At 36.2% G+C, this 24,796-nt stretch overlaps 1 protein-coding gene across 1 annotated transcript; it reads left to right on the top strand.

Moving 5' to 3' along the window:
* Positions 1-1,016: 1,016 nt before the first annotated feature.
* Positions 1,017-16,027, top strand: LOC144453756 (solute carrier family 35 member F6-like). Its single transcript, XM_078145099.1, has 13 exons — positions 1,017-1,371; positions 4,317-4,420; positions 5,143-5,210; positions 6,551-6,624; positions 7,346-7,407; positions 8,191-8,270; positions 8,709-8,768; positions 8,989-9,064; positions 9,812-9,906; positions 11,029-11,073; positions 11,856-12,039; positions 12,623-12,748; positions 14,593-16,027. The coding sequence occupies exons 1-13, from the start codon at positions 1,265-1,267 to the stop codon at positions 14,892-14,894; spliced, it is 1,383 nt and encodes a 460-aa protein (XP_078001225.1). The 5' UTR covers positions 1,017-1,264; the 3' UTR covers positions 14,895-16,027.
* The last annotated feature ends 8,769 nt before the right edge of the window (positions 16,028-24,796 follow it).

Raw genomic sequence — 24,796 nt, 5'->3', positions numbered from 1 at the left:
AATTTAGACGATCTTGGCAAACATTTCACATCTTTAAAAGACAACATCATCTCAAATTAGAATTGGGTGAAAATATTTAAGAAAAGTTTAATATGACAGTAAAAAGGTTGTTGGTGCATCTGGTTGTTGGTTGTCAGGTTGAATGCATGAGTGACCTCTGGGGGTGAGGGAACAATCCAAAACACAATGACCCCCCCCCCATCCACAATTTCCAAAACAGCATGACCCCCCTACTGCCAATTTCAAAAACAGGGTGACACCCTACCAATCCACAGGGTCCGCCAGGCCGAAGAAACTGGCCGGTCCCTTAGCATGTCAAGGTAGTAACAACACTAGGTAAAATTTGAATCAAGCTACAAGGGAGTAGTGTGGAAAGTATATGGGAAGATTTATTCCCTCTTCAGGGTCTAAATAGTAATCCAGTTCTGGCTATTATTTGAATCTAAATTTTTATGTTGGCTTGACGTGTAATAAACGATGACGCGGAAGCTAAATTAATGTTAACCTGTTACCAATAATAACATGTTTTTCCATGACAAAGCAAATTTTGGTAGAAAAATCGCCTCCGCCCACAACTGCCTCATGCTTGGAAGGCCTATACCATAGGGGCGTGTAATATTTCATAGATTGTTGTTTTCCAGGTCTACAGACTAAATATAACAACCTTTTGACTATATATTCCAACCTGTAAGGAGAAAAGAGTAATATTTCTACTAGTATAGAGATTGATACATTTGTAGCACTAGGATTCGTACGATATTTTCCCGAGAAGACGGAAATTTAAGCAATAACCTGTGGTCTGTACAATTGGCCTGTACCAATTCTCTCTCATACGTCGTCATACCCATACAGCTTTGAAATTGCCTATTGTTCAGATCATGCAGGACTGGGCATGAGTGGGGTAGAGCCCTCAACGGCAAGAGTCTGGGTAACCGAGACTCATGACACATGTGACACTGACATGACAGAGCATGACCGAGACCGGGGACCGAGACTCGGACTCGACCCAACAACGTGTACGTGTAGGAGTTACACCACAAACGCTAGGGTCGGGTACAGAATACGTACGTGCATGATTGATGATACATGCAGAATACTTGTACATGTTGATCAGGAGCAGGGGGACCCACTCGTTGCCATGACGCTAGACGATGCAGAAAAGTAATTATTTTGACTGAGATGCGCTGACCCATGAAAGTAGAAAGTGTAAACTGGGTGAATACCACGTTACTTTAGTACGTCCGTGACCCGATTCAAAGCCACAATGGTAAATTTAACATTACGTACGAAATTTCGGATAGTTCTCGCCACGGGCATGTTGCTAACTGGATGTATTAATACTTTGACAAAGAAAGCCCAAAATGACTTCGTGTAAGTATATTTTATAGTATTAGTTTCAGAAAAAGGAGCGTGTAATAAATTATGGAGAGAGGGTTGGTTGTCGGCGTTCTAGCTGTTGAACCACAGGGGGCTCAGGTTTAGTTAGTTATGTTATGTTTACGAAAAAACAAAATAAATAAACAAACAAAACCCACACAGCACAAACATATAAAAACTGACAAACATGAACGACATAGTTATTACTTATCGATATCAACAAATGTTTCACATTCACTGTGCAGATATTATTTTCATCATCATATTATACATATGTTGTAGGTCAATGACCTGTTCATAGTAATATTGAATGTTACATAGTGAAATCAGTCCAGTGCATATTTTCCTGTGTGACGGTATTGGAAGTAAGGGTCAGCAGGATAACCGTAGAGAAACGGTTTTGTTGTCCAATGCCTGTCCAATCTTGACTTGAAATAGTTAATGGTGGGAGCATTTACTATATTGTCTGGTAAGCTGTCCATGGCTTGAGAGGAAATGACGTCGAATTTCTGGAGAGGGTGTCGTTTGTTTCTTTAATTTATATGGGTGACCTTGAGTAACCTGGTTGGTATCCAGCTTCAGTAATGTAGATGAGAGATTGCATAGACCATGAATTAGTTTATAAACTTCGATCATGTCACCTCTGACCCATCTGTAAGTTAACGTCGGAAATTCCATTGAACAAACTGTCTTTCAGGGTATGTCAAATCATGTAGCCCAGGTATTAATTTACTACCATTGCAGGAGTTATATAGAAACGCCTGTGATCAGAATGTTGTTTTATCAGTGTTGGACAATGAAAGCTGGCTTTGAAGGTGCCAAAAAAAGTCTACTTCTTATCACTATCAAACTGACAAACATTGATACAAAACCAACACCGGGCCCCTCTGATGTAGGTTCATGCACATACATGTACTTGTCTGTGGTTCACGCGACTCTTTTATCAGTTTGTCTGTGTCTGTGAAAGTTAGTCATGTTGTAACGAGTGTAAGCTTACATAATACAACATAATAGTCTGTCTGGTCCTAAAAATAAACTTTCAGTGTATGATAGATTATACGTTGAGTTTTGGCTGAAAAATCACCAACACAAATGACAATACAACAAAAAACATATACACGGCATTCAAGTCTGCTATGAATAATTACAACAGATGTGATTGTGGAGTTTGTATTTTAGCAACTCTGCTTGTGTACGGTCCTTTTCGAAATCTCTTGAACGGATTTTGAAATCTAAATGACAGAAGTCATCTGAGTAAGAACTGGACCTAAACAGGATAATTGCTCATCACAGAAATGGGTGCTAAAACTTTTCGTTTGACCATATCATTTCAAATAAGGAGGTCTATGTAATGAACGAGCCGTCTACCAATTTATTAATTAATGTGTTAATATTTAATAATGATAATCTTTATTTATACTGTATAGTTCTTTAAGTATATAAACACTTGTGTCCCTAGAAGTCCAGTGACGGCCATCCCTCATGGGTTCAGTGTTAATGCAGGAGGAAACCGGAGTACCCAGGGAAAACCTGTGTTGTTCGGTAGAGTCAAAATGAACGACACACTTCTTACTTACAGCGTGGAACCCTGAATGGGGTTTGAACCCCGACCGCAGTGGTAAGAGGCAAGTGGTTTAACCACCCGGCCACTGACAACCCTATTTAGCTTTTTACAATTATTAATACAATTTTGATGATAATTTACAATATAGAGTGGCTTTAATATTGAACCAAAGCTAGGCGGACATGAAATATGATGACACCTTCAAGTAGTGGTCGTCTATTTCAATATGGAAAAAGCCTAAATGAAGACTACTAGTATCATTCGTCAACAAATAGTTACAGAATTGGAAGTCTGTAGATGTGACAAAACATTACTGGAGTGTGTTGGTAGTTTTTCAAGGGTAGTGGAGAAAATGTCTGTCCATGTCACTACAGGAAAGAGTGTGTGGACAAAATTTTGTGAAATTGGTGAATTCATGTGAAATTGGTGAATTCATAGACCATTGATGGATGGTCTATGTTATAGCATATTAACGATAGAATTCGACTTTAGTGCAAAATTCAAAATTAATCAATGAGCTTACACTCGAATTTTGTGTTACAACATGACTAACTTTCACAGACATAAACAAACTGATAAGAGAGTCGCGTGAACCTACATTGTACATCAGAGGGTGTTGATTTTTGTATCAGTGTTTGTCAGTTTGGTAGTGATAAGAAGAAGACTTTTTTCGGCACCCTCAAAGACAGTTTTCATTGTCCACCACTGATAAAACGACGCTCTGATCACAGGCGTTTCTAAATAATTCCTGCAATGGTAGTAGTTGCACATCGTTGCACAGACTCGATGGTGTTAATTTGATTAGCCTTATATGGGGTCCAAACTGAAAGAGCATATTCTAAGTGAGGTCTAAACAATCCACCATATTAAGAAGAGAAAGATATCCTTATCCAAAAAGTTGAAAGCTTTGTTTTAAACATAACTAGCTAAGCCTGAGCTCCCTGTGGTTTGTGAGGTTAAAATTTTTATTCGTTGAGCAGGACTCTGTGTATGTGTAGAGTATGCCCTACCAAAACAATTATACAGCCTAACCAATAGTCTTGAGGGATGGCCAATGTTATTACAGCAATCACAACTGATGTTTTTAATTTTTTTTTTTAATTTTGCTAGTTAATGGGGATGAGCATAAATTAAAAAAAAAAAAAATCAAAATGGCAGTTAGGATAGCTGATATTAGTGTTAGTCCTTCAGGTAGGCTACAGGTAAGCTAGCTAGTTAAAACTTATATAATTCCTCATAGAGTCATACCATGCAAAAAGACTACACACTTACCAATATGTACCAACCAAACCATTTTGAATGGTGTATATCATTATACCAATGTTCATGCTATCAGGAGTTCATTATAAAGAGGTTATGTTTGTATTATTTACAGGTTACCAGGGGTTGCTATGCCAATAAGTACAAACAGTTCACACTCAGAATCAAAACCACATCCATTTGATCATCCTTGGCTTCAAACTGGTTTCTTGGTTGTAGGTAAGAATGTTGCTATTAATTCTTGTAAATCAATCAATATTTTTTTCTTATTTAAAATCCCCAGGAATTATCTTGAGAATGATCATTGGAAGTGAGCTCAACCATGTGGAATATCATATGCTTTTCAATTAGTAAATAGAATAAAATGAATAATTCTGTACTGAAAAAAAAAAAATTATGGTGTATCTGTGTCTTGGCAATCGCGCAAAACTTGCGATAATCGGTGTCAAATCATGAAATGACTCCAAAACCTATCATTTATGGAAATACCTTAATTTCTGGAGTGGCATTCCCCTTTTACAAGAAATTATCTATAATCTGACAAAATTGGTCTCAGATTCAGAATCAGATTCTTGTTCGAGGGCAATATGAGGCTAGTATCATATTGAGTCTCAGATTGAGTCTCATGTACATGTAGTCTTATACATTGTATATGGAAAATCACAATGACATCTGCAGATGAAATCAGCCAAACAAGGATTATTACCATTGAGACTACATGAAATGGTCCCACTTTCCACCTACCATAAAATATTACTTCTACATCACATTACAGACTTTTAAATAAGACTGAAATCTTTCTAAATGGCTGCATCACAGATAAATCATCAGAATTACAACATTGGTTTGATTTTGTTAGTTTTAATATTTGAACAAACAACTTATTGATGGACTATATTCAAGCATCATAATTCAAATTGTGTATTGTTTTTCTATTGAAGGGGAAGCTATTTGTTTTGTTGCTTTCTTGGTACAAAGATGGTATGAAAGAATTAATCATAGAAAAAAGGTAATGAAAACTGTTTTCCATTTGTTAAGGATAACCTTATGACTCTGATGGTGACAACATCTTTACACCAATACAGGGTGACTTACTATTGGGTAGTTTGGTTTACATCAGTGCAGAAATAAACCCTCATCAGTCTCTTTGTTAAGGGCAGTGGTATAAGCAGGTAAATTCTACCAGGTTCCGCAGTAAATTTACGCGGGTTCTACAAACAAAATTATGGTACATTGTATTGGAAATTATTCAACTTTTACCCATTTCCCTCTTTTTGTTATCAGGGTTCCCAAACTTAGCAAAAACATTGCTCATTAATAGTCACACAAAGTATAGACCTGTTGCCGGTTCCAAGATGCATTGCGTGTCTCTCCATACAATGCCATGTATTGTGTATGCGCTGAGAGGTTTGTGTGCACTACTCAGATGGTTGTCACCTGACCATACCCTGGGTTTACCTGTAAAATCACTGTCTGTCACGATGGTGTTTAGTCTTTGTTCTATAAAATCACTCATAATCAAAGAGGTCAACATGTGTTTCCATAATTTCCTGATGAAAATGTTATTTCAAACGTAATATAGACAAAACAAGACTAAATGTAACAACATAAGCGACATCATCTTGCTCAATGCATCTTGGAACCGGAAAATTGACTATACTGCAAAGTTACAGAAAGCATAAGGTAAACTTGGATATTTTCACTTATTTTGTGAGAATAAAAATACAAAAACAAATATTGGCTAGTTCCCTTTTTGTATATATGAACACAATGTACCAGTATTGTAATGAGTGAAAATTAGTCTTTGAAAACTAGCTGAAGACTGTAAAATCAAAACATTTTCTAGTTGCAAAAATATGTAGATTTACATTATTTCTCAATCTTCAATTTGATTCTACTTTTAGTATACATTTATTGCAAAACAACAGGGCAGCCATTTGGTTCTTGGAATATTGCATTGCATATAAGTCAAAAAAAAATTGTTTCTGGTCAGGACAGTTCATCTAAAATGGTGTGACGCATTTTTTAAAAATAAATTCTCAACAAACCTGTCACTCAGTCTACTATTTATGGCAGTTACTGTTCTTTTTATTGAGTACTTTTGAGCAAGTGTATGTGGGGCAGATGTCATTTACTTGTTCATGATTGGCTCTGCAGTTGTCTTCACTGAAGTAGGGAGGGTTATTTTTGTGTTTCCCCACAGATATGCAGACTGCATTGGCAGGACCAAAACACACACACAAAAAAAGACAGATGCAGGGGTATTTAAGTGAAGCGCGCTGACCAGAAACAATTCTTTTTTTTTGGCCTAACTGTGGAAATAAACTTTTTATTTTTGTCTTATTTAAGTTTCTTGATAGTAATATTCAAGACACTAGTGAAGAACTGTTGGCAGGAACAGTTACACCATTCAACCAACCCAGGTATTAGTAAATAAAGATATCATGCTTATCACAAAAATAATGAAGAAAAAACCACCCCAAAACAATCTCATAGATGCAGTATAGCTGTAAAATAACTTTAAAATTCTGGAAATGAAGAGGTTATGATCAACCTAAATGTTTTGTACAACTGTTGCCTGTAATTTGGTGGTCTCAGTGGAACACTTTGCATTAAACATTCATGATTCCTAAAGAGCTCATTTATATTCATTCTGCATCTAATGAATAATTTTGTCTGCAGAGACCCATAATGCAATGGTGCATCACTAAAAGAACAATAGAGGTGAAGAAGAGTTTCAGTTTGGTGTTTCTTGGCAACAGCACAAAAATTATGTTTTGGTGAAATCATGAAATGACTCTCCAGAACCCAATGTTTATGAAAATACAGGTATTTCCAGGAGTGGCAGTGACTAGTTGAGAAGTCTACATCATCTAATAAGATGCTAGTTACATGTAAGGATTCTTAATCCTGAAATCAAACACTATTGATGGAGTCTCAATTTGAAGCTCTAGATATCATAAGATGCTAAGTACTATGAAGAAGTCTATAACTAATCTACTAGTTAAGGAGTGTCAATCTTTGAATAAGATACTATCCCCACATGAAACATTAGATAAAGAGTGTCAGTCCGGAAATTCAATACTTTTGGTTTCAGTGTAGTCAGTTCAAACTCATGTTTCCTATCATTGACTTTATTTCCAGAATTTGTCAGCCTGTGATCTTGATACCAGCTGCTCTTCACCTTCTATCTAATTCCCTCGGAGGTAAGCATGTTTACTATATCTTCCATTTCCATATAATACAACTCCATGATTCAGTTGTCCACAGCTCTTGAGCTGCAAGAAGTCTGTCTCTGATCATTCATCAGCAAGCCTCCTTGAAAATATCCATTACATTCTTTGGAGTTTCAAATATTTGTCTGTGAACTGTAGACATCTGTCCATGAGCTGTCTGTGATCTACAGACATCTGTTAGCAAGCAGCAGAAGTCGTTTTCCCAAAATTTATGAACCCAAGAAGTCTGTGAACAAAATTCTGCACCTTGACAGCTTTCTGAATGTCTGCATTTGAGGTGTTGGTAGTCTGGAACAAAGCTTAAACGAACATGTGACAACTCAAAACTGAGCTTTCAGATTGGTAAAGGATGCCACCAAAACATCTCTTCAATTTGAATAAAGCTGTTGGAAGAGTTCCCAACCTGCAAGTTGATAAATGCCATTTGATCATGTCATAATAAGCCATGGGTAAAATGATTAATTAAAAAAAAGTGTCTACAGTGTGTTTGACGTTTCTGGTATCATTTTTTAAGTAGTGTTATTTTCTTCATTTAAAAGTAACTATCATTTACTAATAATTTCCTGCAGTAACACACAAGAAAAAGAATTCTTACAAAGAACATAATGAATGGTTTCAAAATGCAAATTTATTAGTTATTACAATATTCTATCAAACTCTGTATATCTTTTAGTTGTGTCATTGTTAATAATTACATGTATACTTTTCACAAAGATTTATTTTTTGGTGGAAAATATTTGGTTATATTTGTAGGTATTGGTTTAGTACTTGTCAGTGCTTATGTTTGGCAGATGTTACGTGGCTGTACCATTATATTCACAGGGATATCTGCAGTAAGTTAGCAATTCTATCCTTCTTTGATCCTGTGAGCATCTCTATCTGAGGATTCTGTTCAACTCTTGTATTAAAGGGAATATCCAGTCAGTTCTGCTTGTAGTACACTTGTATCGGTTACTGCTATTAACATACATGTTTTTGGGCAATAAAATAGCACCTTGGTAACTTTAATACTCAACTTTTAAATCTTGTAAGAATCCCAACGGCACTTGACATAGGCTCAGCCATTTTGAGGGTCTTGTAAGAATTCCAACTGCACTTGACATAGGCTCAGCCATTTTGAGGGTTTTCTGCAAGGGTTTATGGGAAAGCTAGGTGTGATGACATCATAAAATACAACATTATCTTTGTCTTCACAAATACAAAGATGTCTAGATTGTAGTGAGTAAGAATTAAACTTGATACTACTAATACTTCTTGTCTCTCATTTACAGAAAATTTTCCTGAAGAGAAAGTTGTTTTGTGTTCATTGGAGTGGAATGGTGGTCACCATGGTAATAATTATTCCTCTTTTTCTTGAAGGACTAACATTGTATAAACTTTCATTTCAATAGTTCACGGATTTAGAGTAAGGAAGCAAATGTCAAATCTGTGTTTTCAATCCAATTCAGAGTTGGACTTTTCAAGTCAACTACACACCTGTCAGCTTCAGAGTTTTTCATGTTTAAGCTGAGTAACATAGAAAAATAGTTTATGGAATCTTGTCCTTTTTAGTTTGGACTATGTTTGGTTGGATTATCTAGCATATTTGAAGAGGATAATAGCAAAAAAGCTCATGAAATTACAATAGGTAAGCACTGGTCAAAAGAAATTACAGTTTAATTGGAAGCTATCACTACTCGTATCTTGTCTGTGTATGGAAATGAAAGACTTTTCTTGCTTTAAAACCAAAAGTATTTACCAACTAGTTTGTACACAGTTGAGTCTATACTTACTACCTTATTTCACTGGCATTTTTTAGTCATTACCTTAATACCCTCTTTGCCCCTCATATGCTTGTTGAATATTTGTATTTGGAATTTAATTTTCTTTTCAATTATGCCTTATCTTTCCTATGAGATACGACCATGGTTTTGGTGTTGATTTTTAAAATGAATTCAATACACAACATCCAAAGCAACCAACAAAATTACAATCTTAAATATAACTGATGAAGTGTGTACTAAACATTCCTGTCATACACTCATTTTTAATAGCCAAGTTAAAGGTTGCAAAAAAAAAAGTCTTCATACAAGACATACCCCCCCCCCCCCCCAACTGGTTTGTTGTATGGTAAAGTTGCAAATTTAAATTTGACCGTGAAGATAAAGGTCAAGGTCAAAAGTCTCTGAAAACAAACATGCTTCAAACGATGTGGGTGTACGCATCTGAATGGTGTCTCTTGTTATAAAACTTCCAAGACCATTGAAAAGTCAGAGAAATGAGAGTGCACAGATGGATGGATACATACGGTAGACTACACTGCATTCTTAGTAAAATAAAGATATTACACACATCTTAATGTACAAATTTGAAGTTGAAGTTGTCTTTTCCACAGGCATTTTTCTTATACTTGCTTCTCAAGTCATCCAGGCTTTACAAATGACACTTGAAGAAAGTGTTCTGAAAAAGAGAGGCTATCTACCTTTACATGTGAGTATTGAACAATAATCTTTGTTTTATTTCTTGTTCAGTTTTTGGACTGTTGTATTACTGGTTAAGTGTCCCAGTTCTTAATATGCTTTTTGCAGAGGTAGGGTTTTTAGTCCCCAAGGAGGGTTGGGGGAACTGTTACGATTGGCTCTGTCTGTCCTGCCATCTGTCCGTAATACGTCATTTCTCAGACATGCAATATATGATTTCTTTTAAATCAGGCACAAAGGTGACAACATATGGGCCATATGTACATGACTTTGTTTCACGACATTTGCAAAATTGACCATATGATGGCCATATTTGTAGCTAAAAATAAATGATTACAGCATAACTCAAAAACTGAAATCCATAGAGACTCCATTCATGTGTCTAGCCCTCATAATCGCGTGCAAGCTTTTTTTGTAACACAGTGACCTTGACATTCAGGTCAGTTATCAAAATCAAGCCATTTCTTGTATAGACAGTCTGTAGTATTTATGTGTGGCTAATATCCTTGAAAATCATGTCTAAAGATAATGCAGAACAAGATAAATATACACATGCATTACATTTAGTGCTTATAGGGCATTATCTGACTGGTGGCCATATTTGTAGTGAACAATCATGATTTACTGGATACTTTAATACATACAGACTCCATCAGCCATATTATTAGGAGTAAACTTTCCTTTGAGACCTTGACCTTTGACCTTCAGGGTCAGTTATTGAAATCCGGCCATTTCTTGTATATCAGACACTTGTTAGTATTTACTTGTTGCCATTAATTTCTTTGAAATCATGTCACATGACTGAAAGTATTTGAGGGGCTGTGTTCTACAAAGACCTGTTGAACTCAGATTATGAAGTTTGCCTACTTCCTCAAGTAAATTTCCAACTGTTCATTTTTACAAAATGACAGACAGTAGTGGAAAATCACAGACAGTGAGACTGAAGGTGGGGATGGGTAGTGAGACAATTCACTTGAAAAAACATGACACCTCTCCCATATGCTAGTTGTCATCACTTCATGTTTTAGATAGATGGAATAGTATGTGTGTGATTTTTTACTTTTTTTTTAGTTATCACTTTTTGTAGTAACACTAAGAATTGATTTTTCTTTGACTTACCGGTAATAAACAGATAGTGAGCATGAAAGGAATATATGGTATGATCCTCATGTGTACGGTAAGTCACATGTCAAATTTTGTCTTAATTTCACTTATAATATTTTAATAATAAACAAACATATCCTAATTGTGCAGTATTATATGACTTTTATACCATAGACCCTACACGTATAGACCCTACACGTGTAGGGTCTATTGTTATACATGTTATCCAGTGTCATCTATCATTTGCCAAATTATAACGGTTGTCTACATTTTTGGAGTGAATTTTATATTTTGACCAACTTGCTTTCTTTGTCATTTCTGTTTCAAACACTTCTACCAATCTTTGTACTACATACCATACCACAGTAGATACAGCCATCGACATGTTTGTTGTTTTTTCAGATAGTTCTATCAATCTTGTATATCAGACCACAGTAAATGCTGGTCTCATTCCTATATGACACGTTACGATTACAACGATGACATCTCCACTCATGTATAGGGAAAGTCGTTATTCTAGCACAGAAATCTGTGCTACCCCCGACTGTATTCATATAAACGTGATGATGTTACGCATCATCTCCACATGATTTTAGTTTCAGACTGGAGAGGTAGAGTTTGTTTAATGAGCAATTGTCTAAAGGAACTAACCACTTTCAACTGCCTGTCAATTTGTGATGGATTACTTCTGACTTGTCGTTTACCCTTCGGCCAGTGGGGGTAGTACAGATTTCTGTGCTAGAATAAGGACTTTCCCTATACGCGAGTGGAGATGATGGCAGTAATTGTAATATGTCATATAGGAACTAGACTAAGTAAATACAGTCATCGACATGTTTGTTGTTGTTCTTTCAGATAGTTCTACCAATCTTGTACTATATACCAGACAATAGTAAATACAGCCATCGATTTGAAGACAGTGTAGATGCCTTACTTCAGATACAGAGTGATTACAGACTTCTTGCCCTATGTCTTGGTTATATATTATCAGTTGCCTTTTTTAATTTCTTTTCCATGAGTATTACCAAGACCATGACTGGTGAGAAAGTTCTCTGCTAGTACTAACATTTGACTCATTTCATTAGATGTCGTTGTAATGTTTGGATTTTGTATGTTTTAAAAAGAGCATCCAGAGTGTGTTTTTACTAAAATCTCATGAAAGAATTGGCCACTTTTTACCACCTCTGTACAACGTCTGTACATTCAGATACATTTTGTATTTTCCAGAGGAAGTCAAGTTGACCTTGTCATCATCATCTTCATGATCAGATAGCAATTGTCTCAATACCTTCAGGAAGTTTTATACCTAGAGCCGTCAATCATATCTCTGTACCTTAGTCCTACATTTATAGAAGTAAACTTACAAACTATGCACTACTGTTTGACCTTGACCTCCCTCTTCCAGGTTAAGTTCAATTATTCCCTTTGCAATTGTTCACATTGGTACACCGTTCAAGTGTCTACACCAGCATTACCACTTTGTGATACTAGTATTTGTTTATATTTAAAATTTAGCATAATAATGGCCTGTATTGTCTGTATACTGTGTATTTGCATTGAATTATAACATTTTACAAATTGCTAGTGATATATTTTGACACCAAATATTGATGTCATTTCAGCTGTACATGGAACTTTGATTGATGCATGTAGAACCATAGTGGTCTGGGTCGTCAGTTTACTTATCTTTTACTTCATTGATGAAAACTTTGGTGAACCTTTCAACACAACCTGGGGAATTTTACAAAGTAAGTCTAAGGTTGCCATGGTGATAACTTTGCTGAGATTTTCAACTCAGGTATTTTACAAAGTAAGTCTGGTGTAGTCTATCTGCTAGACCTCAGATGTTCTTCTGATAAAATACGACACACGGCCGAACAACACTATCGAGGATGGAACATCCAAGGTCTAACAAATGTCATCAGGATATAAATAACTGCCAATCAGAGAACCGTATTAGCGACAAGCACAAACAGAGGACAATAGCTAATTTTTCATGCATATTCATCTTAAGGAGGGACTTGTAAAAATAACCACCAATGCGTTAACTGAAATGTGTGAATGACAACGTCTACACACTCATCAAACTCACAATTACCATAAACCGATAAGACATCGTAATGACGTAAATGTGTTTGTCAATACTTGCATGCAGAGATTCCCCGCCATAGGTTAGTCTTGCTGCTAGACATTCAGGCTTTTCTTCGATACTACCATGGCATTGACTATGACTGAACGACTCAGGAAAGCAATCGAACACAGCAAAACAAAACATTCGCTGGACATCTTAAAGGAGAAGCAGATTACAGCCATCACTGCCTTTTTGCGAGGTGAAGATGTTTTCGTCAATCTGCCAACTGGCTATGGAAAGTCTGTCATATTCCAGATAGCACCCTTTTGCCACGAAGCTTACCACCAGACGAACTCCATGGCTATAGTGATATGTTCTTTGGTCGCACTCATGAAGGACCAAGTACATGCCCTCCAAAGACGTAACATAGACACCGTCTATTTGGCAGACTGTGGGTCAAATTTGTTGAAGGAAAAGTTGGCGGAAGGAAGATGCCAAATCATCTTTGCAAGTCCAGAATCTCTTCTTGAAAACACAGACATGCGAGATCTAATGCAAGCACCACCATATTGAGATATGATATGCGGAATATTTGTGGATGAAGTTCACTGCATCGCTAAGTGGTACAGCCCTCACTGCGAACTTCGTTCGCTTATAGTATCGAAAGAAAGCATGACTAAGTCTGGGGTTGCAATGGTGATAACTGCCAGATGAGGAATTTAACAAGTCGTTACCAAGTACATGTATTTCCATATTGATAACCATTGTTTTGTTCTCTGTGAAGCACTCACATTATAATGAAATGGATAATTAATTCCAACTCATGGACCACTAAGCCTCAATATTAACATGACATTTTCAGTTGTCACTTTACACTTGGAGAATATATTGCTCATGGTTCCAAGAATCAATAGAACAGTAATATATATTTTATTTTGGAATCATGGTAAATTTAGATCAAATGAATCGTTTTGATCCATCCAATATGGATCTTGAGCATGCAACGATTTGATTATTCATTGTTCATGTGACTCTCAGTCAGTTTTGGAGAGAGACATTAATGCTGAAAGTTAAATCATTGCATGATCAATGTCTGTAGTAGATGATCAAAATGTTGCATTTGATCCCAACTTACCATGATTCCAAAATAAATATTTTTTACTGCCGGTCCTATTGATTCTTGGAACCATGAACAACATGTTCTCCAAGTTTAAAGTGACAAATGACAATGTCAGGTTCTGTTCCAAGAGAAAACTTTTGAATGTCACAGTCATTACTGTTCCAAAGTAAATATATTGTACAGTCCCACTTTTAAACTTGTTTGGAATTTCTCAGTGACAACTGACAAAGCACCCAAGTAAATAGTTTACTATATGCATCAGAACTATATGATAAATGAGAAATGTCATGATTTAGAGATCTGTTGTCATTGAATTCTGTTTTGATTTATGATACCATTGATATTACAATATCATATTACAGCTGTCATAGAATGATTTCTTCATAATTTCTCTCCCACAGTTGATGGATTTGTGTTTCTAGTGATAGGCACACTACTCTACAATGAAGTACTAGATACTCAGTGGATCCCTGGATGTCGACGTAACAGGTCACAGGAGAACCAATCTACCAATGAGAGAACAGATCAGAGTCAATCTACCAATATGGTAACAGAACAGAGCCAGTCTGCCAATAAGGGAACAGATGACAATCATGTATATGTAAATCAGCAGATTGAAAACCCAGGTGTTGGATATAGGAACACAATGAATGTCAATGCAGACATAGATGTTGAAGATGATGTTGCGTTGCTGACCAAGTGATGTAATGATATTGTAACAATGGGGATACTACTGTTGTGATGCTGCCCCGTTGCTGTGGTAATGAGGTGGTAATGAGATGGTGACCCGTGTGCCCTCTAATGACAGCCAAATGTGTTGTTATTGTGAGTCAAAATGATAAAAACTGATTTCTTGAGTCACCCCATAGTAAGAGATAGGGGAACACCAAATTTTGGTGCGTCACTAGAAATTGTGTGTGCGTCAGTGGTGTGTCAAATTGGCTTAGAGGGCATACTGATGGTGACAGTGTTACAGTAGAGAGAGTCTATTGTCATGTAATGGTGTGGTGATGGTGATGATGGTGACAATGACAATGACAACATCGATGATGATGGTAGTGTAACCATAAATGTACACTGAAGTTGAGTAATGGAAGAGCTGTGTATATTAACAGCAAAAGTTAATCTTGAAGCCAACTTGCAACTAATAAGGACTGGAGAAATAACTTAAACACAGGGCACTCAGGCTGAGTGAGTTTTGTTTACGAAAAACAAACAAACCAACAAACAAACAATAATAAATGAATAAATACTGACAAGCATCAACAACAGAGTAATTACAAATCATTATTTGTAAGGCGATGCACTCTATCAAATGCTTCAAGGCATTACTAACTGATGGCTTTGCAGGACCCCCTAGCTCAGCCATTTTGCATACTACTCAGAGCCATGGTTGAGGGCGCTGCCCTAATTTCATTACACTATACATAAATATGTGTTGAAGTGACAGAAGTATGTGTACATTGGACATGACTAGTGATTACCTGTATTTACAAAGTTCATTTACAAATCGTGTACATACGATTACAAACTTTGTACAGTGTAAGATTTTTTGCAATTTTATGGCGTTACAAATACAGACTTGGTCTATGTTGTCTCACATTTTTTTTAAAGTAGAAAAACAGTCATTTTATGAATTGAAAATCGAAAATAAATTGTACCAGATGACATACCGCCCCCAGTGGTCATTATGGGGATAGTCTTGATGCTTTAGTTCAGATCAGGTAACATTCCAAAGCTTCTTTCTTTTGTTTTACTTTATCAATTTTCAATTACATTTTAGAATTATTTTGGTCTAGGAGTAAGTTAACTAAATCTAAAACTAAATCTTTCTCTGAAGCAATGTATATTCAATTCAAGTCTTTTTTCCTATACATATCTAATGCTTTATTTGTTTGTGTCAAAATTGTTTTTGTTATAATAAAATGTCTTCAGGGTAAATATCATATACCAATGTCGAGTTGAGTACATTATAGCCTGCGAGGTGACGTTAATTTATTCAAAATGGTGTTGACTCATTAATAATTCATATAACTTAAGCTTAATGCACTGGCCAAGTTCAAAAATGCTGAAAATTTGATAATCAGATCACAGTTACAGACGAGTTCTTTGGCCAGGGGACTTAACTAAAGTAATAAACTACAAATTAATGTAAACTTCAATGTGTAAGGATATTATTCTCATCTTGAAAAATTAGTGTAATGTATGCCTCTTGAATTGTTGTCATATTCTATTTGTATAGTCTATATACATTATAACAGGTTTTTTGTACTTTTCTATTTGTTTTATTTTACAAACGGTATAGTCAAATCTATGTGAATACTTTGAAAAGAAAAACATACAAAAAAAACCTGAAAATATAATGAATATTTTATTGAGTTGATGACATACTACAAAGTTAAATTCAGCACATTAATATACATGAGAATTAATGTGTCGTCAATGTCATCAATGTATACCATAAAAACCTGTATTCAAAATGTCTGAGTAGCATTTAAGGTAGGGTAGGTGTATTCCCCCACTGCCAACTCCTCCCAACTATTTCACTTGTGCCCTAAAGCTATGCTCTACACAGGGTAATAAAGTATTAACAAATCCAATATATTCCTTTAAATATCCTTCATCTTAAGTCTGTGTACATTCATTCTCACACTAGGCATATTTGGCAAGATGATTACTATGCATTTAATGAATGAGAAAATACTGGAAATAACATTGCATTTACAAATATACTATTGTACATCAATATAAACTAGTTTTTATCATACACGACATATATCAAAAAAGGTTACTTCTTCCAACAAACTAAATATTGAAAATTCATCTGCTACAAATTTTCTTTGTTTTGTTTTCTAATGACATACCTCTATAAATCACATAGGTCATGCAATACAAACTTATCTGTATTGCATTCTAATGCCACACATATACCTCTATAAATCACAGACCATGTAATACAAACTAACTGTAATACAAGATATGGCTATACCAGTCCTATAAACATCAGACTTCATGTACTAGTATATATATACTGAACATGAGTAAACTGGCATACCTGCATATATATATATATATATATATATATATAGTTATTACTTGACATATGATAGAAATCAGTTTCCCATTGTTGTAGATCCTACTTGAACTGCATGTACTTCCTGACAACTAGTAAGCTATGTAGTGTTTGTCATGTGGGTCATGTCCTGGTCATGTTTGTTTGTCATGTGGGTATTTCCTTACCAGTTGTCTTAACCTATCAAGGTTTGCAGCTCACTATTTTGAAATATTTTGCTGATGGTTATACATGTTGATGTTTTGTACACATTATGCAAAGTAAGAGAGATGTGATTGCGCATGTTCTTGTTACTTGTGTTTGTGATGTCAGCAGTGTTGAATTGTGTGCTCAATATTATTGTATTGTCAGTGTCTTTTACATTATGTGTAGCTGTGTTAATGTGTTGTATGGCAGGTTGAAGTGGGTTGATTTCAACAAGTGTCTCTACAGTAGTAGTTTATTTCCAAACAGGATATTCAATGTGGACTCAAACACTTCTCTTTCTGTTGGAGACAAATGAGGAGGCAATCCGAATTTCAAGTAGTGGTATATTTCTACCACTGACTGTTAAAGTAGTCTCTTTCATTCAACCTCCCCATCACAATCTTTCACTAATTTTTTATATGTTCTAGGGACAATAACAAACTCCTTTATCTATCTCACTTTTAATTGTTTCCTTAATTTCTGTATTAGTTCTAGTCACTGGTCCTCTAATGTCTTTTCTTCCATAGGGTCTACATATTGCTCGCCTTGGTTTTCGGATTGGGTTTTTATTATACAGGGTAAACTTCTTGACATCGATACCACTGTCTTCTAAGAAAGACTTGACCACCATGTTGCTTGTAGAGCCACCACTTATTCCATGCCTTCTTGCAAGGTCACTAAAATTAATCTGAAAACGTCAATGAAAAAATAACCAATGATAAACAAACAGTGTAGCTCCTTTTTAATTCATGGGTGATAGAATGTAGCACAGTTACAATGTAGACCCCAAGTCATGTGTGATCAGGTACTGTTTTGCCAGGGTGGCATTATCCTTTCAATGTTGGAGTACCCAAACTCTCAATCAATAAAATATAATCTTCTATGAAAATACAAAATGACGTCAGCTTCAAATTCAAAACAGTAATTCGTTATTACAATTTTATCTTTTATGATTAGTAAATTATTCAGTTTTCTTACCTTGTCACCTTCTTTGTAGTTCTTCACCTCACTCAATAAGTCTTCTCTGTTGAAGACCATTTCTTGCCAATCAGAGCAATGTTTTTTCTTCTTAAGTGTGCCAAGTTCTTCCTTTTCTTTCCTTCTCTTTACTCTTTGTTCAGCTTGTTGCGGACTCTCAAAGTACTGACTCAATCTCTCTTTACTTCTCTTACTATACGACTCATGTGATGCTAAAAATGTGTCTGCATCATTCGTTTCCCACTTCCTTTCAAGGGCTCTTGTCGCTTCTCTTAACACAGCACGCTTTGCTTTCTGTTTCTGAGCTCTACTCTGCTTTAGTGTCACACCCCCTTCTTCAAAAGGTAGTGCAATTAGAGTATCTAAGGCTGTAGTACCTGACTTATCAATAGGTTTGTTCAACATTCGCATTATGTCTCTACCTATGTATTTCACTTCTGTCATACTTAGACATTCAGGTGTGCAATATTCTTTGTTTATCCACTGCTGAATCATGTCTGTGTTCTCTGAAAGACTCCCCTTGGAACCCTTGACTGACTCACTTGATTTCTTTCCACTGTGCCTCTTCTTCTCAGGATATAGCTTGTGATAGTAACGGTGATGCTGTTCACACATCTGACACTGTCTCAGAGTGTGCTGTGATTTTTCAGCTGTTGGCAAATTAGACCATGCAGTCTCGGAAAAATGGCCCATATATTCATCCAACTCTGACTTTCTGTGAATATTCTGCTTTCGCCATAATGTGAAATCACTGATTATCTTCTTCCCTCTCTTTGTGAATGTGGAATAGTTAATGTCGAATGACGTACATCCACTGAATATTGACAGAAAACGCTGACGCCTTTTCTCCCAGTCAACTTGCCTATTATTGCCAATGCCTGTATACCTCACAGCAGCCTTCGCATACCCACAGTTGATAGCTTCACACATGATACTACAACAGGTTCAGAGAAACAGCAAATGATGGACTACAGTCGACTAGTCATATAGATACGACAAAACTGAATTTGCCACGCACCCGACTGTAATAATGTCACATGTGAGGGATTCATTGGCCAATCATAGGCAAGGGATTTCAGAGGTTGTCCAATTTTGATTTACCCGTTCGTCAGGGTTAGCGTAGCTGAAATCTTTGCTAATTTTCGCACTTTGTCATGGAATTCTTGTCAGTTGCTGGTGGCTGTTATTGAATATATTGTTTATCTTATTAATCGATGGTGGTTATATGATCATATTTTAAGAAGTCTGTCTGTATATGTTAATATGGAAGTCTATCCCACTAGGTATCGAATAACGAGTGTGAAGCTACCATCATATTCATATTCATATTCATATTCATATTCACTTTCAAAAGTTGACCTCTAGCTCAATGTGAATATGATGATAGCTTCACACGTTCATCACCAGATTCGAAGTCTTCCGAATGGGTACGAACAAGCGTTCGGGCCGCGGCAAATCACACAAATCCTTCATTGGCAGGTTGAAATCATGTGATTGTAGTTACTTTTCACTTGATTTACGTGGATTTGCCAGAGTATCCAATTTGCACCATGAATTATTGTTGTCATATAAAAAACTAATTCGGATGTTTAGTATGCCTTCCCATATCTTTGAAAATGAAATATCAATATTTGGGTGTACAAAAAACCTGTATGAGTAATGTAATAAAATACGGCTTGGCTGGGTGTGTTTTGATTTCCCGCAGTGTCGCTATCTTTGAAACCCTACTTAACACTTACACTGGTGAAATTTACACAAAATAGTGTTGTCAAGACCACAATTATCACAATGTATGTAGTTCCCTTGATCGGGGAGGGTCAACGCAATCGATTGTAAAAATTATGGTCCATGACAACAATAATTCATGGTGCAAATTGGATACTCTGGCAAAAATAAGAAGAAAGCATGCAAATCCACGCAAATCAAGTGAAAAGTAATTACAATCACATGATTTCAACCTGCCAATGAAGGATATGTGATTTACCGAACGCATGTTCGTACCCATTCGGAAGACTTCGAATCTGATGATGAACGTGTGAAGCTATCATCATATTCACATTGAGCTAGAGGTCAACTTTTGAAAGTGAAGATGAATATGAATATGATGGTAGCTTCACACTCGTTATCGAATATATTGAAAATTGCTCACCTTTACTTAGTCCTTATTATACCCGGGATCACAGGCATTTGTTTCCCGAGTTATGTCTCAGAATATTTCTATCAGAATACAATAAAATGTCGAGAATAATGTCGCTGAGAGCGAACCTGCCCGATCACAGAAACAAGTGTAATTTTACTCCTTTCATATATAGTTGGCTATAAAGTGCGTCAATATTTACGATATTATCGACATTTTAAATTTAATTGTAATTTGTACTCCGGCTGGGCGTTAAATTTTCGACTGACAGTTACAAATGAGGCTACATAAAAAGGATTTTTTTCTTCCATCACAATCCAAAACACAATACCCCCCCCCTCCACAATTTTCCCTAAGTGTAAATTATTGAGTTTGGTGTTGTTTTTATACTTGTACTCCGGTTCGGCGTTAAATTTCGACTGACAGTTACAAATGAGGGCTATTGACCAATCAGGGGCCGAAACTCAATAATTTACACTTAAGGAAAATTGTGGAGGGGGGGGGGGTATTGTGTTTTGGATTGTGATGGAAGAAAAAAATCCTTTTTATGTACCACATTTCGTCCGAAATGTGGTACATGTTTGTTCTTGTTCTTGTTCCTGTTTCTTACATCAATTCTTTAATACATTAATGTATTACTTCACGTAGAGTTCAAACATAACTTTACATATACATAACATGTATTACCTAGCTACCACACTACTTACAGAACATGTCATGTAAGTACTTGGCTGTTTCTCAATCAGTACTTATATTGCACTTTGGGGCAATAGCAAACTTGAAGGTTTCGTAATAGTAATCTTCATAGATAATTTATAAAAGAAGTTAATCTAAATTGTTCTACTCGTCAGTATGAAATTGTCAGAAGGGATTAATATGCTTTATATTTCGGACACTACATGTTATCGACACTACAGATTCCAGTTTCTATTATACACTAGGTATGGCCACTTAAAGTTCTACTAACATACCAGTGACTTTACATGCAATATTGATGGCCCTATACCAATGTTACAGGCTCACTTTTATGTGACATGGAAAACTCATTTAAAACTTATATTTACGTTAGCTTTTCAAAGCTTGGAAACATTGCCTCAAAGGCTATGAATAATCTAAACATTGCCTGAATAGAAACAAAAAAATGCCTGATCTAACCAGGGGGAGAACTCCAATGACTCCCTCACCCCCAGAGGTCACTCATGCATTCAACCAACAATCAGATGCACCAACCCTTTTACTATCATAATGGTATTAAACCTTTCTTAAATATTTTCACCCTATGCTAATTTGAGATGATAAGACTTATTGTCTTTTAAAGATATGAAATGTTTGCGAAGATAGTCTAAAATTGCTTTAAAACTCCAAATCTCCCGTACCAATGATACTACCATGAGATGTGTTGACCTTTTCTATAATGATGCCATTTAACTGTAAAGAAAATATTTCAACCTAGCTCTGGATTTATACGCTACAGGGGAGTGGGAAAAGACGTGTCGAAACCCCGTAGCGTATAAATCCAGAGCTAATTTCAACCCTATGTAAGTTTTATAAAGAATAGTTTCTGATATTTTATGGTGCTTTCTTGTAAATCTTGGAGGTTTGCTTGAAAGGGTCTGAATAGCCTAAAATGGCTTTAAGAGTAAAATGCCTCCAGAGATTCTTGGGGAGACCCCCAAGGACCCCCCACATGAGGTGTACACATCCCAGTCTCATGCTCTTCCGCCTACCTCTTACTGTCAAGATCCTATCAAACTATATTTCAAAAATATTTCAACCCTATGTAGTTGCTTTTTACATGTTGGTGCTGTCTTGTAAAGCTTGGAAATTATTGTCTGAAAGGGTCTGAATAGTCTCAAAATTGACCTTTTTTAGGGAAAAACCTCCAGAGCTTCTAGGGGGAGACCCCCTAGGACCCCCCCCCCATGAGGTGTACACATCCCAGTCTCAAGATCTCCCCCCTACCTCTTACTGTCAAGATGCTATCAAAGTATTTTTCAAAAATATTTCAACCCTATGTAGTTGCTTTTTACATGTTGGTGCTGTCTAGTAAAGCTTGGGAATTATTGCCTGAACGTGTCCGAAAAGCCTCAAAATGGGCTTTAAGAGTAAAAAAAACTGTAGAGCTTCTAGGGGGAGACCCCTAGGACCCCCCCCCAAGAAGTGGACATATCCCTATCTCTTACTGTCAAGATATCGATGTCAACTCTACGTCTGTATGTGTAGTTGCTTTTTGCATGTTGGCGCTGTCTTGTAAAACCTGAAAAATTATTGCCTGAAAGTGTCTGAATAGACTCAAAATTGCTCCAGGACTTCTAGGGGAGACCCTAGGACCCCATAGAGGTTACATATTCCCTTCTCAAGCTTCCCCCTATCTTTCACGGTCTAAATGCTATTAAACTCCATTTGAATAACATAAAAAAGCACTGCGAAAAAAACAAAGATAATGTATGTCATATAAAACGTTTGATAAAAGGTGTACGCACAGATCATTACGTTGAAAATAAATCAGTGACTAAGCTCAGTTATGAAATTTCGAAATACAACGACCATCGAATTATCTGAATTATATGGCTTAACGATCTTTACGCAATATTTTGACGTAAAAATAATAAAGTGGCAATTACAAGTTACGGGTATACTCCTTGTCCAGCCTTCTAGGAATGGAGAGATATTAGTATTGAAAGATCGATAATCAGCTTTCTGTAGTATTAAACTTAAATAGTCAGAGTGAGTGAAGGCTTCAAGCACAATGTTTTTTTTCATTAGATCGTCGATCTAAAATTCATCGCTAACGTAAGCTAATGATTAGTTTATACTGAGCTAGTCGTGCCGGCTGTATCATAAAATGTTGCCGTTTGTTAATACTCCCAACAAATAAAACTACATAGCGGCAAAATGTGTTTTCAATCTTTTGAAGAACGGGCCCTAAGTCCTACTAATACATGAAGACTGTAACTGTGATTTACCTGTCGAGCAGCATGTAATTACTATATATTGATAATAACAACCACTCTATACCATCACAAAACTCTGTAAACAAGCCATTGAGAATGACATAGTTCCCGCTATGATTGGGTTTTAAGGATTTATCACTACTCTGATCACGCAACAACACTTGTGAACCTAAATCAAACAGACTTAGATATGTTGTGTCTGCTTGTTGGACATGGAACATGCCTACAACAATAAAGGATTGGTCGGGTGTGGTGATCATATCACGATGAAAATGGATATGCACATGTATGTCATAGAACACTGTCCTAATACCAACTTTGAATGTGATCTGTTCAAGCATGTCTGAGTTATGGCTTTGGACATTGAAAAATCGCAAACAAAATGGCTGCCAGGCGGCCATATTGGATCGTATTACAACAACAATGAATATGCATATGTATGTCATAGAACACTGTCTCAATACCAACTTTGAATGAGATCTGTTCAAGCATGTCTGAGTTATGGCTTTGGACATGGAAAATTCACAAACAAAATGGCTGCCAGGCAGCCATATTGGATCGTATCATGACGAAAATGGATATGCACATGTATGTCATAGAACACTGTCCTAATACCAACTTTGAATGAGATCTGTTCAAGCATGTCTGAGTTATGGCTTTGGACATGGAAAATTCGCAAACAAAATGGCTGCTAGGCGGCCATATTGGATCGTATCATGAAACAAATTGATGTGCATATGTATGCCATTGTATGTTGCCCCTGTACCAAGTTTGAAAAAAAATCAGTCCAGGCATCTCCAAGAAACGGCTGCGGACGGACGGACGGACGAACGCACGGACGCACGGACACACGGATGCACGGACAGACGGAACCCAATCCATAAGTCCCCGTCCCGGACTTCGTCCGGCGGGGACTAATAAAGGACTAATAGAAAAAAGAAGACATTCTCCAGAATCATTAGGCTACTGAAATGCCTACCAACCTTAGCTACTCTAGTTGTAACTTTAACGTTTAATTTAATTTAATTTAATTTAATTTAATTTAATTTAATTTAATTTAATTTAATTTAATTTAATTTAATTTAAATTTATTTTTTAATGTGTGTTGTTTAAATATAATGACTTTAATACTCATACTATCGTTTACTCAGAACATGTAACAATATTAAATCCCCTGTGCTGTGGATAAACATATTTGCGTTCATCATATACACACAGTATGCTGCAATCTATCCAAACAAAATGATTTTTGGGTCCGCACCCAAAAATCGACACCC

The sequence above is a fragment of the Glandiceps talaboti genome, chromosome 2, assembly GCF_964340395.1.
Source record: "Glandiceps talaboti chromosome 2, keGlaTala1.1, whole genome shotgun sequence".
Taxonomy (NCBI): domain Eukaryota; kingdom Metazoa; phylum Hemichordata; class Enteropneusta; family Spengelidae; genus Glandiceps; species Glandiceps talaboti.
This window is presented reverse-complemented; position numbering and strand designations above follow the sequence as displayed.

Excerpts from the sequence above, each read along its gene's own strand:
- LOC144453756 (XM_078145099.1), top strand. The coding sequence starts at position 1,265 with ATGGTAAATTTAACATTACGTACGAAATTTCGGATAGTTCTCGCCACG. Across the intron at positions 8,769-8,988 it reads GTGGAATGGTGGTCACCATG|TTTGGACTATGTTTGGTTGG; the intron begins GTAATAATTATT and ends TGTCCTTTTTAG. Across the intron at positions 11,074-11,855 it reads GTATGATCCTCATGTGTACG|ATAGTTCTACCAATCTTGTA; the intron begins GTAAGTCACATG and ends TTGTTCTTTCAG.